This window comes from Megachile rotundata, chromosome 11, assembly GCF_050947335.1.
Source record: "Megachile rotundata isolate GNS110a chromosome 11, iyMegRotu1, whole genome shotgun sequence".
NCBI lineage: Eukaryota > Metazoa > Arthropoda > Insecta > Hymenoptera > Megachilidae > Megachile > Megachile rotundata.
Window position 1 is genome coordinate 16,742,772 of NC_134993.1, and position 16,982 is coordinate 16,759,753.

The 16,982-nt window shown below is 38.9% G+C and overlaps 3 protein-coding genes across 6 annotated transcripts in view; 2 read left to right on the forward strand and 1 right to left on the reverse strand.

The window, feature by feature from the left end:
- Positions 1–16,982, forward strand: part of LOC100881070 (uncharacterized) — a 99,990-nt gene that overhangs the window by 48,481 nt on the left and 34,527 nt on the right. The window contains exon 2 of the mRNA XM_012295785.2: positions 1,179–1,329. The gene's annotated coding sequence lies outside the window, so the exon portion shown is untranslated. The remainder of the gene's footprint in view (positions 1–1,178; positions 1,330–16,982) is intronic.
- On the forward strand, positions 2,224–4,896 carry LOC143265379 (cytochrome b5). Of its 4 annotated transcripts, none has more exons than XM_076537122.1 (2): positions 2,224–2,424; positions 3,822–4,896. In XM_076537122.1, the coding sequence occupies exons 1-2, from the start codon at positions 2,396–2,398 to the stop codon at positions 4,300–4,302; spliced, it is 510 nt and encodes a 169-aa protein (XP_076393237.1). In that variant the 5' UTR covers positions 2,224–2,395; the 3' UTR covers positions 4,303–4,896. The 4 variants fall into 4 exon arrangements, with proteins under 4 accessions (XP_076393237.1, XP_076393238.1, XP_076393240.1 ...); XM_076537123.1 differs by having other exon boundaries at positions 2,341–2,497; XM_076537125.1 differs by lacking the exon at positions 2,224–2,424 and adding an exon at positions 2,538–2,785.
- LOC100876962 (uncharacterized) overlaps positions 5,772–16,982 on the reverse strand; it is a 31,846-nt gene continuing 20,635 nt past the window's right edge. The window contains exons 2-5 of the mRNA XM_003707764.3: positions 16,044–16,357; positions 15,679–15,890; positions 12,419–12,768; positions 5,772–12,209 (exon numbers count right to left, since the gene is read on the reverse strand). Coding sequence (XP_003707812.1) covers positions 12,077–12,209; positions 12,419–12,768; positions 15,679–15,890; positions 16,044–16,356 — 1,008 coding nt within the window. The 5' untranslated portion in view covers position 16,357 and the 3' untranslated portion in view covers positions 5,772–12,076. The remainder of the gene's footprint in view (positions 12,210–12,418; positions 12,769–15,678; positions 15,891–16,043; positions 16,358–16,982) is intronic.

The window sequence follows — 16,982 nt, forward strand, 5'->3', positions numbered from 1 at the left end:
TGAGCCGCGTCTTCGATACGCTTCTTCTCCTTTTTTCTGCGGTTTAGGAAACCGCATTTAGGACTTTACTTTACCGAGGCACGATCTCGATGCCTTCCCGAGCCTTGGGAAAGAAACTACTATCGTTTGTCCTCTATGTTATCTTAAATATTTTCAGTACTTCTCTATAGAAAAGTACGCAACTCAATTGCGAACACAAAAATTCAACTGAACCCTCTTCGTTTCAATTGTCCAATATGAAATATCATTTTTCCTCGAATCGTAGTTTCACCATCGCACTCTGTTTCCCAAAACTTTTCAAGCTCCCAAAGTTGCAGAAACTGAAGTATTCACGAAGTCGTTGAAAAGTTTTCGACAGTTCCTCGTTGCGCTCCGCTGCTACACCGTGATCGAATGAAATGCAACTCCCAAAGAAACTTGCAGCTGTATGAACAGGAATGTAGAACAGAGAAGAAGGTAGAATATATTTATTCGCGCTTTGGTTAAATAATGTGGTAGGAATGTAGGGTCGAATATGGTTGGAAAATCGAGGCGTGGCTAGCTGTGGCGGAAAATCGAAGGCAACCACTTTTGCACGTGATATAATACGCCTGGTAGAATTGGAAACAAACCTCGTCCATCCTTTTCGAGGACACGATACGTCGAATCAACAGCCCAGATTTTTCTGTCTATATGTATAATCAATCATATCCAGTATTACGCACAAGAGAGAACCGATGTCATGATCAGAGTGGAGTACCCCTCAATCATTATTCAGCGTTTATTTTGTGTTCGAAGATCTCTTTTCCGTTGAAGGAAGGAAGATTTATAAATGGTACCCGGTTCGTATCCATATTTTGTTACGTGATTCTTCTCTTATGCAAGTAACTCCTTTTAAAGTATCGACAAGTTGAACGATTCGGTGATCAATAGTACTGCAAATTTAGCCCAATCGACTGGTCATTTCAAAATCTGAAAATTTTCAAGTCCAGAAAGTTGCCCCTATACTTTTAAATTTTGTACCAATGGACGCCTTCGAAAGAGTGCTACTATCGTCATCTATCAGCAAGCTGGTGAATCGTCGATACGAAAAATTACTTTGGAAATGTAATGCATTTCAGTCGATACAATAATACTTTCGTTAGGAGACAATCGTAAAATCAAAATTACAGTTATAATTCACGTTTTTCTGTTTTCAGATGACCGTCCATTTGTTGAGTTAATACCGACCGTACAAATGCAGTCGAGCGATCGTTGCTGAAATGCGGAACAAGAATTGGTCTTGAAAAATGCGTTCCAAGTGAAGTCTGTGGAGCGCGTTGCGAGCGCAGTAGTGCGAGTCAGCGATCGGTGAGTCGCATGTTTTACTGTCCCTCCACTTCCCATCACGTAGTAGGACGAATGGTTCAAAGCAACACGGGAACTTGTATTTTTATTGTTAGAAGCATCGTGAAAATTGTTTCTTTACGTAAACGAATAACGATTCAATTTTACTTATATAGAAATGTCTACCATCTATATGTTCCGATTGACACCGAAATTGAAAGTTTATGTAATTAATACAAAAGCTAAGAATGTCCGAATAATCGCAAAATTTCGTGAGTGATTTTCGTGAGGCTTTGCGTCGAAGAAAGAAGAGGCTATATGTCGAAGAGCCCCGGCAAAATGTATCGCACGACAGAAGCATAATAAAATTTTAGTATTCAGTACCTCTAATCTATTTTAAGAAATTGTAGTCGGTAGTAGTAAAGCAGGTTATCGCTAGATGGAACAAACGATATAGTTCTGTATCGATTACTTTAGAATTTAGTTTTAATTTCGGATTTCATTACTGCATTTCCCTCTATAATTTTCATTGATACATCTTTCTTCGAACATTATCAGTTCATTCGAATTCCGTTCATCGATTGTTGGCAAAGCTGATATCTTCCATAACGACAAACGATCATATCGACTTTAAATATAGTTGCATTAGAATCATTCATCGATACAGTAGGTGCGAAGAATATAAAATTTCACTTTTTACTAAGAAATATTATAACTTTCCTACTGAAATTTCGACTTCTGAATTTTTAAATATATAAGGTATGCATGTACACACGATGAGTATAATTTAAACAAAAGTAAAAAGATAGTAGCAATCGCGATAGCATAAAATAACGATGAATTATCTTAAATAAATTATGCAGCTTTACGAACGTATGTTAGTTATTAGTTTTTCAAATGTCTCAAATGATAAGAAACTCAGAAGACAGCAAGAACACGCATGTAACCAATGAACGGGTTTATGTGGATCGAGTTTCAACCGGTAATAGAATTATTTTCCTATGTGTAGTGGGGAATCGATTTCCAGCAAAGGTTCAGTATTTCGTGCAATGTTCCTTCGATAAGAAGGTAACTCGAGAGTCAAAGGGAAATGGACAAAAACTCCGAGGAGCAACGAAAGTAATTACTCTTCTCGAATTTAGTGATTTTTCTTAGTGCTTGATCTTTCGATTACGTCAGTTATTGCAAAATGGTAAATATGTTCGATACAATTCAGGTTTACGGTGCAAAATCGATGGTAATCGAGTCGAAGAAAATTTTTTCTAATGTCGGTTGAGGAGATGGCAATTTAAAATATTTTTCGGGCTTCGACAGTTTAAATTTCTGAAGTTTTTGAATTCTAAATTTTGATAATTCTTTCTAAAAATGGGGAAAGTCCCGTTCTATATTTATTAAAATATATCGCAACAAGAGATTGAAGTTTCAATATCAAGTGTATTACTATCGCTTCGTGATTAACGCACGTCAGCATTTTATTACCGTAAGTGTTATTACGTGTTTCATCAGACAGAATTTTTCTCGGAATCTTTTACCATTTCTCCTATCTGCCTAAATATTATGTAACTTCACCGATTGATAAGCGAGCTATTAGCATCTATGAAACATATGACTATGCGTAGAAACTTAAATTAATGAAATTTATAGTTTTTAAGTGGTATTTTTCAAGATTTCAGAGTCACAGAGAACAAGATATCAAATTTTTGGTTGATTTAGATGGCTGAACGGCACTCGATAGTAGCCACAAAATAATCGCTTTATCTAATCTATTTGAAATATGTACTATCTTCATTGATCTATGGGTCTGTGGTTCATTGATTATTGATTTATTTCAAACGAAAAGATCACACACACGCGTTCACTGGTTACATGCGATCGTAAATTTGCAGCAGACGTAATCGCTGCAATGCATAAAATTATACAAGCAAATTTATCCGCTAATCACATTCGAAACATTCTGTAGAATAATCTCTTGTAGATTTTCCTTTTTTACCAATTAAGTCTTGTATCAGTTAAATGACCTGTATATTTATTTAATACATACTCGTCTCGCGGTCAAAAAGAAACCGGGGTCAGCAAACCTCGTATTCGATAACCTCTGATCCAGTGAAATTCGTGAAGTTTTACCGATCTTGAAGACAGTCTGAAACTGTACGCTGCCTAAACGAAATGTGTCTTGCGTCTTCTCCATCGATCTTCATCCATTATTGGACCTATCGAATGTCTCTAACGGCTCGAATTCATATCGAAGTACTACATTCAATCTTTCATCATCCCGGAGAGTGATTTTACGGTAATTGTTCAAGCTGACCAACCACCGTGAAATTTATCCTCGATCTTTCTCTTCTTCCGCATTTTCGTTCAGGTATTGAGCATACAGGAATTTGGAAATTTAAACTCATAAATCGATATTCGATTAGCACAATCTCCAATCCACGTCATCTCTAATGGCTCTACTAACATTATCCCCGTTGGGCCAGAATTATCGAAAGGCACGTTCTTAATCATTTTCTTTTCAGACGAAAGGACACTATGGATCTCCTAAGTCCCGCCTTTCGGTCCCTGAAGCTGAGGGACTCCGCGCCACAAGATCGCTTTCTGGATTTGGACCAACGCAACACGATCAATCTTGACGAAACGGTGACAGAATCTCGAAGAAAGTCGTGGCAGAACAAGGAAGACTCGCAACGCGCGAACAGAGAGGAGCAGAAGTTACTGAGGACGATCAATCTGGACGAAGTTGCCTGGCACGACACTCATGATAATTGCTGGATAGTTGTGCATGACTTCGTGTACGATTGCACCGAGTTCCTGAAGAACCATCCTGGTGGATCGGACGTTATTTTGGAGTACGCTGGTAGAGATGCAACCTTGGCTTTTATAGGCACTGGACATTCCAGTGTTGCTAAACAAAGCTTGGAGAGATATCTGATCGGAGAACTTCCGCCCGAAGAGAGGATCTTTCGTGTACCAAATGGTGTCAAGATTTCTGGATTTTAATATCGAAGAATATTCGTGCTGCAGTGTTCAAGGACACTCGCTTAAACCGCGATATCGCGTGATCGAGTATTTAAAAATTTGTTTCTCCGAGAATGGCAACAAGTTGTTTATTCGGTTAGCTCAGATTTATGTAACTCAAAGTAGATGCGTAGCGTAAGAAACTTAATGTCCGTCAATTTATACAATAGGATGAAATAGGTTAGATACACTTTTTACTTCACTGCGGATTTCATTCCGTGTCGCTGCCGTCCCTTCGCACGTTACATTCCAGACAGTTTACATACGCTAACATTTCAGTGTTCGCATTTGCTTTGATGTACGCATCTTGTAAATTGAGTGCTAGAGACCGTATACAGAGGTTAGGTGCAAATAATGATATTTAGAGAAGAATCTTCTTTACTAGATCATGGTAATTCTCGTTAACGCCGTAATATCATCCTTGAGTGCTGTCTTCATTATTATTGTATACCGATATAATTTAAGAAGCTAGCATATTAGATGTTCATGTAATTATTATTGGGTCATGCATGGCTCAGTATTACGCTATTTAAGAATCAACAGCATTACCACAAGAAATAAATAAGTTATTTATCATGTGTATTTGGTGATTTCTAACATTACCTACACAACATATTTTACCCAAGTCTTGATCTACCTTGTTGCAAAAATTATTTTAATTTTCTAAGTTAAGTGAACCACACGCGGTTAAAAAATCGATAACAGTATATTCCCATTATGTTATCAGCGACAAACCTTCAGAAATTCAATAATGCCATGCTACTGCATTGTATCATAGCATTAATTAGCGATTAATAGTAACGTCAACAATGCAATTGCAATTTCGATATCAGACGATTACGAGCGTACGCGTGGCGTGTTTGCGCGTGCCCGCGTCATCTGGGACGTGCCCTCGTTTAATCAACAAATGGAATTTCATTGATATCCGTTACGCGTAGAAAATTTCAGCAATCGAGGAGATTAGCTTTAATTATACTCGTGTACCGCTCGATACGGATTGCTGTAGCGAACCAGAAGAAATAGCGTTCGATTGTTGCAAAACTTATCGTACGGTGCAATTTGCCCGAGGGAAGTCTACAAGAACGTTCGTAGTTTACGGTATGTTTAAAGAAACTCGAGAATGTTGAAACGAAGTTTTCGAGAGCACGGTCTCGGTTGAATCGACGTCTTACATAGGAGGAACTGTCCAGTCTATTGCTAGAGGTGTTTCATTCTTTAATTAGACACCGTGAAATTAGATACGTTCGCTGTGTCTGCGGTCGTAGTCTCAGGTATTTCAGTCACACCTCCGCGGTCATTTTACACGGTTGCATCCGCTTGCTCCTTTGTATTTAACGTCTAATTATGAGTAATCTTTTACTGCGCTTCTACTTCGTAAGATTAACTTACCTTCGTAATTTGCGAAAATATATTTAAAAGGACAGGGATAAAGATTTAAATAATAAGATACATTTGATATTTTTTTACACCGGTACATTATATTTCTTGGTCCTCTAAACATTCATAATATACACAACATACAATACAACATAGCGATTCAGCTTTTAGTTCCTCGTTAATGCGGTACCGACAGAATATTATTAATTAATTTTCACTGCGTCGCTTGTTCTCCCGTCACTGTTTCGGTTCTCCATTTTGTTTTTTAATTATCTATAATGTGTCATCGTACTCGACGACAGGAGAAATACGTAAACGACACACACGGAAAATTAATAACACGAGATACACACCGTGACTGAGAAAAATATTTCTATGCCGTAGCAACGCATCTACGGAGATACCATCGTTATCTTTTATTTCCTTCGCAACGCTACGTTTTTCGTTTTTATTTTTATTAAACGAGCCTGGCCAACTCGTGTCTTTATTTCAATGGGCTTCTGGACCATTCGTCTTCGGATTATGGGGTTAGGTCGAATTTCACTCAATGGCAAAATTTTCTTCTTTTACTTACTAACTGCAACATTTTTGTCCTCTCGAACGTTCTTTTATTTAGAAAATTAACAAAACCGGAGAAAATATTTGTTTAAATTTGGCTACGGCTGTGGAAGAAATTATTTACATTGCCCAGAGCGATATAATAACTGCTCCGGAAGTATTCTCGAGTTGCCCAGGCCGGTCGTAGACTTTCTATCGAAACATCGGGATAAACCTCGTATAAGAACGCCATAAGTTTAATGTCTACATTTTAATTTGCACTCGTTTTATCGTCACTTTGATAAATCAATAATATTTGGTGCCTTTAAACGAAGTTTAACCAAATATCGTTCCACCGTGTCGTTTCCGATTTTTCCGATTCGAGAATCGCGAACGTAAAAGCTAAAATTCCAACGCAAACAATCGATCATAGCCGTTTGCAAACAAATCGTAATCGCGACGATTTCGCATAGCAACATTGACGTTCGCGCTGATAACGTTCCCGCGATGCAACTTTTTGGAAAAATCGTAAACAACGAGTTACGCACGGTGCAAAAACAAGAAGACAAAATATCGCCATTCGCAAAAACCATCCTTCTGTTTTTCAACAGAATGGGCAAATGAGATAACCTTTGTTGACAAACAATATCGATTGCACAAGGTGGATGAAAACAATTCGATTTTTACCGAGACTCCGTAACACCTTTTTCTTTTCTGACGAAAGCAACTTAATTTTATTCTATTTTAATCAAATCCACGAACTGCGTGGCAACGTTTGAAAATGATACGTGCATTAGATACCTAATTGCGGATTAATTAACATTCGAGCGTTTAACTTTTCGAAGTTGGATTCAATTTTTCAAACACGCAAGTTCCCGAGTTTTAATCCGCGCGTAGCGAAACCTACGAATTATTAAAATTGATCGTTCCTTGGCAGTTCTAGGTTCCGTTTCTGTTGCTATCGTTACGGTGGAAATATTCGTTTCATTCTTATTACCATTTTGTCGAATCGACAGATGTGCGTTTAGACATACACGTGACATCTGACATATTACGCGTTAGATGTTCACGAGACGATGACAATCGTTATATACAATAATGAATTACGTTTCACGTATCCTTAACCGTTATCGTAATATCCGCCTCGTACCGTTTCGATCGTTCATGGTTCACAACATGATTTCGTTAAATCTCTCTTCTTTATTTAAATCCGACTATGAATTTTAATATTTAACACTTTTATGGCCACACACTATGCACGTAATTTCACGATTCTTTTTTCTATTTATAATTACAGTATCGTTAACTTTGTATTTCACAATTGAAACGATCATTTTTCATATATGTAATTCGTACATGATATACTAAGTATAATCAGAAATGTAAAAATCGCGACAGCGGCCATTAAAGTGTTCAGGGGCCATTTTACATACACGAACTTTGCGAGAATATATTGTTAGGTAGGTTTTCACGATAAGTGTCTACGATCGAAATTATCCCTGCCTGCAAGGTATCTCATTTCATGAGAATCTCGTTTGATAAAAAATGATATGATAAACGAAAAAGAAGCTTCGTTAAAAAAAAAATGTTTCGAATGCCCTAACTTTTGCTCATACTTTGAACACGTAAAATAGCCCCGATCGAATGTTAACCCTAGGAATTTGCATTCCGTGAGTTGCAATTGACTGAAATCAATATTAAACATAATATTCTTATAATAAATCGATTTAATAATTAAATCGTGCTTTATACTGGTTCATTAAGTGAAATTATAATATAATTTTCGAGGATTCCAGCTCACCGAAAGTGAGAACAGCTTAAAAACAGCACTCGATTATTTACAACAATTGATCCTGAAAGCGGAACGCGTTTCAACGAAGAAGAACAGAGTGTTTGCACTGGAAAATGCAAATGGGGGAACTTTTTCATTTTCTAATTACACTTAGAAATCGGAACGCTGTTCTACGGAGCGTGTGAACGCGCTACGCTCTACGCTTTTAACACGCCATTTTATTATTTTTTTATCTCTTTGCAACACCAACATTTACACTCTACTTACTGTATTTTTTTTATTTCGTTTTTCGTTTTTTCTTTGTCTGTTTGTTCTTAGTGTGTCGTTTAAGACAGCCTAGATTCGTGGGGGTCGAAATCGCCTAGAGCGTGAACCTTACTTAATTACAGTGTCTTCCTATATGGCTCTAATACGATACGTCGAGTGGCTCGATCGTTTCACACGGTTAATTGCTGTAATTACGACGAGAATCATGATTACGGTTATGGGGCTATTAACCCTTTCGCTGCGGTGTCCTCTGTTTCCGGTGGTGTTTCTCCATTGTTCCTTGGAAAACTCGATAATTGTGTCGCTTATTTTTAACATCGTATAACTCGTCTTTCAAAATTAGAATGATTCACACGGTCTCACAAAAATTCTGATTCGATCGTGTCGAAAAAAAGCAACTTTGCCTTTGAAAAAGTAAATTTCGAAATCTTTCAATTAATAAATACAATTGTTGATGTCGGTAAAGTTATTATTATTATACTATTTATTTATTTATCTATAAATATCGTTGTTATAATTGTATATAGTTAGCGACGTTTATTACCGAAACTGTTTCTTCAAATGTATTTATCATGTACGCTCGGTGAAAGGAAAAATGCTTGTACAGGTGTCCAAAGAAGAATAATTGTTAAAAGAAATCGGGAATACATTTAATTGACTTAAATCCTGTAATTTACAAGTCGCAACGAAAGGATCAATTATGCTCGGTTCGCGTAGATGTCTCGATTTCTTAATCGAATCGGTTACCTGGCATTCGTGTCGTGTGCTTTCTGATTAATGAATAAAGTTAACCCTTAATTAACTCGTACAACAAAGCGCCACTTATCTCTACGTCGTGATCATTCTAGTCATTTATCTCCAACAAAAAGTCTTGTAATTAAGTTAGTACTACTATTTTCCTTGGACAACTGGCGTTTGTGAAATTTATTGCTGAATTAACGAGAATACTTTCGTTTATGCGTACCAAAATATTCGCGCGATTTGTGAACGAAATTCACCCTAGAACGGTTGCAAAGTACGAAGAAGAAGTCAACGAGTTAACGTTTTTTACGTTATTCGTTGCTAATATCGCGTTAAATAAATCGAACACATTTGTGAAAGTAACTAGACAATTGGCGTTGCGTAATGGAACAATAAATGAAATGATATTGATGTTGAAATAGAATTGGAAATTACACGTTCGATAACCGATATTTCCTCCGTGTTTTACACTTAATTACACGTATATACAACAGGGCAGTAAAGATCAACGTGTCTGTCGCTATACTCTATAGAAATTTATATGTTCTCTTGTTTACCTTTCTCTTAGACACCCAATTAGTATTCTTATGTCGTGCGACAAGTTACATTCAATTACATCGCTTTCCAATGAGAAAAATAACCTTCTCGCGTTACACATCGAATTCTACGTATCGTTTCAATCTTGAACCAATGAAAATTAGCGAATCGTATTTGAGAAAACTTGAACAATGAAAATCACGTTCGTCGATACAATTATAATGAACACAGTGCCTCGTTTAAATTGATTGCGATAGCGATAGGCAGATCGAGTATAACCCTCGAGGAGTCCAACGGCGTGATTGGCATACACGCTGTGGATTCTGATGAGTTATCGGATTTATGCGGGATTTTCAACATTTTCAAATTTCCAAATTTCCAAATATCGAGTTATGCCAATCGGAGGATACTGGAATTGCGAAATATGGAAATTTCAAGATTCATCGGTTCCTGGAATTATCTCGTTTTCACGGTATTATCGAATTACGAATATGAACTTTAGCGAATTCGAAGACGCAGGAATTTGGAAATTGAAAAGTTTGTAGATTTAGAAACGTAGACATTTGGAAATTAGTAAACTCAAAAGTTTTCCGAACTTGAACATATTTCAAATATGTGGCTTCTAATATCGATACAAAATGAAAATCTCGGCAATGAGAAATCAATCTTTTCGTTCTTCCACGTTTCTTTCTTCGCACCGTGGTTACAAACATTTCGATCGAGAAATTTATAATAACCCCATCGTACGGCAATGTAAATGCCCAGCGCGAAATTATAAGCTCATTAGCATAAATAATTCACTGCAGCCGTACACGAACGTGTGTGTAATTACATCTGCAATGCAAATATTAGACAATAGAATTACCAGTGCTGTTAAATTACACGCTTACGTAGATACGCTATCACGATACAAATTATAAGTATATGTATGTATGTATATATACTGTATATACACACACACACGTGTTCGAAGGTAGAAAAAAGTCGTAAATCTATATAAATTCTAAGCTAAGAGGAACGAAAGCGTTAAGCACCCTTCTAAAATTAGGCCTAAATGCAATCATTTTATTCGCGTCTACGATCCGCTCGAGCAACGTTTGCTCGATTATTTGCTTTAGATTACTCGAATTGAGAACGAACAAAACACACCAATACGTTCTATAGATCATTTGTCGCTAAAAGACGCATCGTTCTCCGTTTGACTCTTTTACATTTAATTAGGCGTAATAGACCTGGACCAGCCAGGGAGGACGAAGGATAACTGATTTTTTCTACAATTTCTCGACGATGTATCGAATTCGATCATAATTAACTTCCTCGTTATTATCGATAATCTTTTCCTCTCCGCAACTTGCCAAACCCACGTATCTACGAATCAATTTTTATCCGAAAAGTAAGAAAGTATATTACGACTTTTACAAATGTACATATTCGCGCGAGATGTTTCTTTACGACTTGAAAATGTAGAATATGATCGATGTTTCGAATTCGACCGATTTTGCGTATCGTTGTCAATCTACCGCCAACATTTTCGTAATTTACATGCAGTCGCTATCGATCTACGCTAAATGTTACCAGAAATGCTGCATGCTGATGTTTTCGAGGAAGTAAGCGTCCTGTATTTACAACGGAAGTTGATTATGACTCGATCCAATAAGTTCAATCTACCAATGTGTGAACAAACAATGGATTCGTTTCGTTGGAATAAATCCAAGTAGTAAGAATGTAACGAAAAAAGGATGAAAAATTCTTCTCCGATACGACCGAGATCATTTATTTTATCGCAACGTTTCGAACTTTAGATACTCCATTTTATATTTGCAAGCTATGCGCATTTTTATTACGTAATTAAATAATGCAACCATCTCTCGGTGTTACGTAGTAGTAACGTGTATAACTTCCAGATATAAAATAATATCCGAGGAGGAGCTAAAGAATAAAAGTGTTAGGATAATAATAAATGATTCCAGCCTTCGAGGATTATGTTTCTTTGCACTTTCCCGGCTATACAGTTATAGTTATATATATCTTCTTCGGACATACACTCATTTACGATAAAAAGTAACGTTCGAGCGATAGCACGTTCGCGTGTACAGCTACTCGTTCGATCGACGAAAGATTTGTGCGAACAACGTTTCCTCGACGAACATGCAACGAGTTTCGAACATTTCGAACGTTCGAAGAGACGAAAATGATCGGAGATCCATCGATCGAGGATCTCTCGAGATTATTCGCTCGATAAATCGAATCGATTCGCGATAATCGTGTCTGATACGACGAATGGAGAGGAAAAGAAGAGAAAGAAAAAAGTAAGAAAAGTAAGGAGGGTAGTGGATCGATTATGTGAAGTCGATCGAGGATTTGTCGTCGGAACTTTGACTGGCTCCGTTGTATCCCCAACGAAATTCTCTTCGAATGGCTCGCGAAAAGAGAGATTGAGAATACCATTTCCGTTGGATTCTGCCGGAATCCTTCGTCCAATTCGTTCCCGATTCTTTGGCGATCTTACATCAAGTTGCACAGGGTGATGCCATTTTCTAACGCCGAGTGCAAAGCGGTCGTCGTTTCCATGCAAAATGCTACGTCCTCGTACATCGTCGAAATTCTTTGTTGTTGCACGCGACTCTCGCTTTGGGATCTGAAATTCACATTTTCACTCTTCTAATTACTACTTTAACGACAAATCTACTAATTGGCCACTTTTGGAATTTTTCCAATTCCGAGGTTTAGGAGTTTTCAGTCTCCGAATTTTCAAACATTTTAGACTCGATACTTTGTAACAAAGTACACGCTCGAAAAATTGCTGCTCGTTTGTAAGAAAAATGCTAACTAATTTTCTAGACTTACCTCGGCGGCATTGCCCGTGAACGATGCTGTACTCTAACTTGCTGTTGCTGTTGGTGCTGCTCCCTCGACGTTTGCTGGTTCGAATTGCTACTGTTGTCCCTGAGAATAGCACCTTGATAATGATGATGATGACCAATGGATCTCTCGTTGTTTTGAGAGAGCGACAACTGTGCCAGGTATTCGCGAAGTTCAGGTTGACTCGCCAAAAGATCACGACGCATTTGACCGCTCGGCGTTTGAGGCGTCTGAGGCGTCGTCGAATCCGACCATGGCGGTGGTGGTGTATGAGATCGAGATATCATGGCGTAATTGTGACACAAGTATTCTTCGTAGGTTGGCGGCAAACCAGACTGAAACACCGCGTTGTTTCGCAATCTTTTATTATTGGTCTCCTTGGAATCTCGGAAATTTCATATTTCCACGTTTTTAGACTTCGGTACAAAAGTGGTTTAATACAGCGAATTTTAATTTGCATAAGAATACAGTATACGATTTTCATTCACGTTTAATAATTATATCGCACCCCGTTGTCGAAACGTACCATATTTGCGGTACGATACAGCAAAGCTATTAGAGAAATACCATGATAAGATGATAATAAAATTGTTTGTAATTCGCGGACCGTAACAAGCGCTTTAAAGCTTTAAACGATCCAATTCAATGATTAAATGTTACGGACTAATGGGGAGAATCGATTCGTTAATAAGACGCAAACAGTAGGAGGGTACGAAGAGTCTCTTAATTATATTGTTTTGCATAATTGGCAGAAATTGCTAGCGAACGATGGAAATTGTGTCGAACGATGGAAATGCAAAGCCGAAAAAGCTTTGTTTAATCTTCCAGTTAAAAAGGAGAGAGAGATACGATGCTTTTGATTGCGACTCGGTTCTCTGATTGCCCCCGTTTGGAAGAACCTGCGAGAGAGGAGAGTAGAGAAGAGAGAGTTTCGTGGAAAATATTGTTTAATCTCGCTTTGGGGAATTTCATCGCTTTTCTTCCAGGAACAACATGGCGGTGAACTCAAGAGTTCGAGATACGGAAGAGAGAACGCACACGTTTATCGAACACGAACACGGTCGAATTCATTGAAGAACTAATTGGTCTAATTCATTTCGACGAAATCGATTAATGAAAATCGAAGAAAAACCGTCGGGGTTACCGAACTCTCGGGCCAACCGATCGAAAAGCAAGAAATTATTACAACGATTAAACAGTATCGCATCTAATATCAAATTGAAATCGTGAAACGAACTGTTAGACGACAGAAATGTAATTATGGTCTACTTTCGGAACGAATCAATTACCAGCTACTTTGTGCCTGGCACGTTTAATTAAACAGCGCAATTTGTTTATTACCCTGGCCGACCTCGCGAGCTAAATTTTTCTCTTTGATCGTATAATCGTGTAGCGAATCGCTTTTTATCGAATGGGGGCGAGGCAGAATCGTTTTATTCGTCAAAAATTTTCGGCTTTGTACCACGATGTATTATGCACATTGGTGCGTGTATTATACTTGGGATTAATCGTTACCAACCTAGTAAATATGCACCAACTGTGAAAATATTTTCGATAAAGGATAAACGATGGAGATTAGCCGCGACCGTTTCGAACGGAAATCAGCTTTGCTGGAATATCATAGAAATCTCTTTCGAAAACCAATTTCCATCCATTTTTTCGGGATTATGCATATACACTATTTTTTATTTCGTTCTCGCTTCGAATCGGCAATTTTCGAGGAAATCACACGCACGCATACGAACGTTATCTTATTTGATAAAGGGAACGAAACGGCACGAAAGTTCGCTTAAAAACTGCTCTATTTTCACTTTCTGCGCAAACGCCTTGGAAAAAAATCAAATTAAAACGCTTGTTCCGGCTGGCGAAGACTGAAGTGGGGCCTTTCGAGGCAAACCAACCGTAAAATTCGTTTTCAAGAGCAAAAAGAAACTTTTATTCGACGCTTTCGCGCGGTCTCGTTAAAAATTACGGAGAGAACATCGGGTAGAACCAAGGCGAAAAGTGTCTTGGAGCCTTTTCAGTTCGAGCAACCGGGCCGCGCTTCAAATAGAATCACAGGATAATGTTTTCGAAACTCGATTTCGCTACTTCCCTCGTCTTTGCATCGATGAAAATCGAGGCCAGCCTCTATACCTTCAGAAAATATTATCTTTCGCGGCAGCTACCAGCGGAGAAAAGAGACTTCGAAATTGGAAACGACCAGGCACATCCTTCCAGATACTAATACTTGCGCTTTGATAATGCACTTTTTCGAAACAGCCCACAAACTATGCATCGTCATTAGAATTTGCATGAAACTAGCGTGCAAACTAACTGAAATTCCTTCCCAAAAGTGAATGCAGAAGCAGCTCGTTAAGGGAGTGCAGTGTAACTTTGAAGAACCGACGCTGTATTCGTCGTGAAACCAATTGGAAAGTTGTCGAGTGGAAGAGAACAGAAACCTCCCTGGTGGAATCGAGTCCATAAAACACCGTGATAAAAAAAGCGGACCTGTGGCAAACTCGAAGCGTCTTGGCGTCGTTACCAGGAGTTTCGAGTGGGTCTGCTTCGGGGGTGGACGGTGTTTTTCGTACAAGGGTGGCCTCGACGTGGCACGAAAATTTATTGGACGTTCGGCGCCGTTCAACACGTACAACCAGTTAGAAACAGAAAATAGATCTCGACTTAAGTAGCGACCCGAAAAGAATTTCACCGTTTTCCTTTTTACAGCGAAACTTTCTTTCCGAAAGTATTGTCCTTGTCCGTAACGGCGTAACGATAGTCCACTCTATTATTTCTCCATAATAACAATTTCGGTATTAAAGGAATATCGGTGGTTGAGTTTCGATATCAAATAAATTTCAAATTTTATTCTTTTATTTTCATAATCGGAGATAAATGTTGACGTTCGCAAAACGCGACCCGTGACCCCGTGATTCGTTCGAAAACCTGGATCGATTGCTCGTGAAACGGTAACAGTCGAGAGCATGCGACAAAATTTTAGCAATTAATGGCTCGTTTACCGGGGAAACGAATTTAATAATTGTCGAACTCGAGAACCAGCCTTTCCATCCAAACGGAATTTTCTATGCAAAGTATGATTGTACGAACAACTCTTTTCGCGTGGTGTTCGTTATTGTCATGGCGTTCGTGATCGATATATTAACGAAGGATTTATTTATGTAACTGGATCTGCCTGTTACCGTTGTTCGTGCTTCCGTGAGAAATCTATTTCCTATGACTGATTAATGTTAATCGCTTACCTGCCACGTTTTCGAGATCGCAACATCGTAGGTGGGCGGTGGCGATACCATAGAAGGAATGGCGTAAACGGGTTGCGATCTACTTTGCGCGTTTAATTGACTATTTCCGGTTTCGTTGGCGCTCGCGTTCGGCGTGTCTGGAATGGTGGCGTACAACGCCTCCGGTATAGCGTTTTCACGAATTGCACCGCCAAGTATGCTCGAACCAGAATCTGAAATAACGAATTGATCATCTTTAATTCTATCTAAGCATATCCGATCGTACACGTGTCCCGAATTTGTCCCCGCGGTCCAACTTCCCGCACAGATATTTTTATAGAAATTTCGAGAAAAAGTTTGGAAAGCCAAAACGTCGGAGTACCAACCTATATAAGTATAATGCGACTCCGCTCTGTCGGCGCTTCTGGTTCTACTCGAATGATTCAATCGTTTCTCGTGTTTGCTACTTTTAGTGGCCGGCCTCGCTTGTTCCGTCACCGAACTGCTGCTTCCTGTCTCGGAACTTCTATTCTTCGAACGAGCATCGTCTTGTTTCTTGGCCGATCGCCCGTCCGACTTGCTGCCCTTCGACTTTGGTATCCTGATCGGCAGCTTTCGCGGGGTTAGACCACCGTTCCGGGATTTCGGCAGGTCCACGACCACTCCGCACCCGCACACTGGCGCGTTCTCGTTAGGCATCCTGTAAACGATTATAGCAATTCTCTCAATTCCTTGTCCACTTACGAATTATCGGCTAATACACGAGTGATCACGACGAAAAAGAAATTAATATTTAATCTTGATCGATTAATTTGTAAGTTTTTGAAGCGTGCATATAAATTGCGCTTAAAAAAGGAAGGGAAAATCGTAACGAGGGTCCGTTGATCTCCCTACTCCCGTCTGAACGAACAATTTACGTCGATTAATCGACGAAAATAACACAGCCCTGCCTCGAATGCAGTTCTAAATGGATTACCGTGAAATTAGCCGTGTCCGTTAGAGGCGATGGATGAATCGCTCGCAAACGGGCCAGAGTTCAAACTAAACGGCATTTCCCCCCATGGAACGGTAACGTTCGACGAATACCCTGACATCGACACTCTCGATCGGTAATGTCGCACGATAATCCGCTGGAATAACGCGACACGTTCCATGGAATCGCGTTATCCGGCCCACGAAGCCTACAACCATTAATAAACGTGCCCATAATGGCTCCTAATTCGACTCGCTTCTCTACATTTCCCTACAATCACCCTGTTCCAGCTGCCCATTCTTAACCATTCAACTTTTTCAGCTTGCCTGTCGAAAAAAGGAACTTTCTGAGT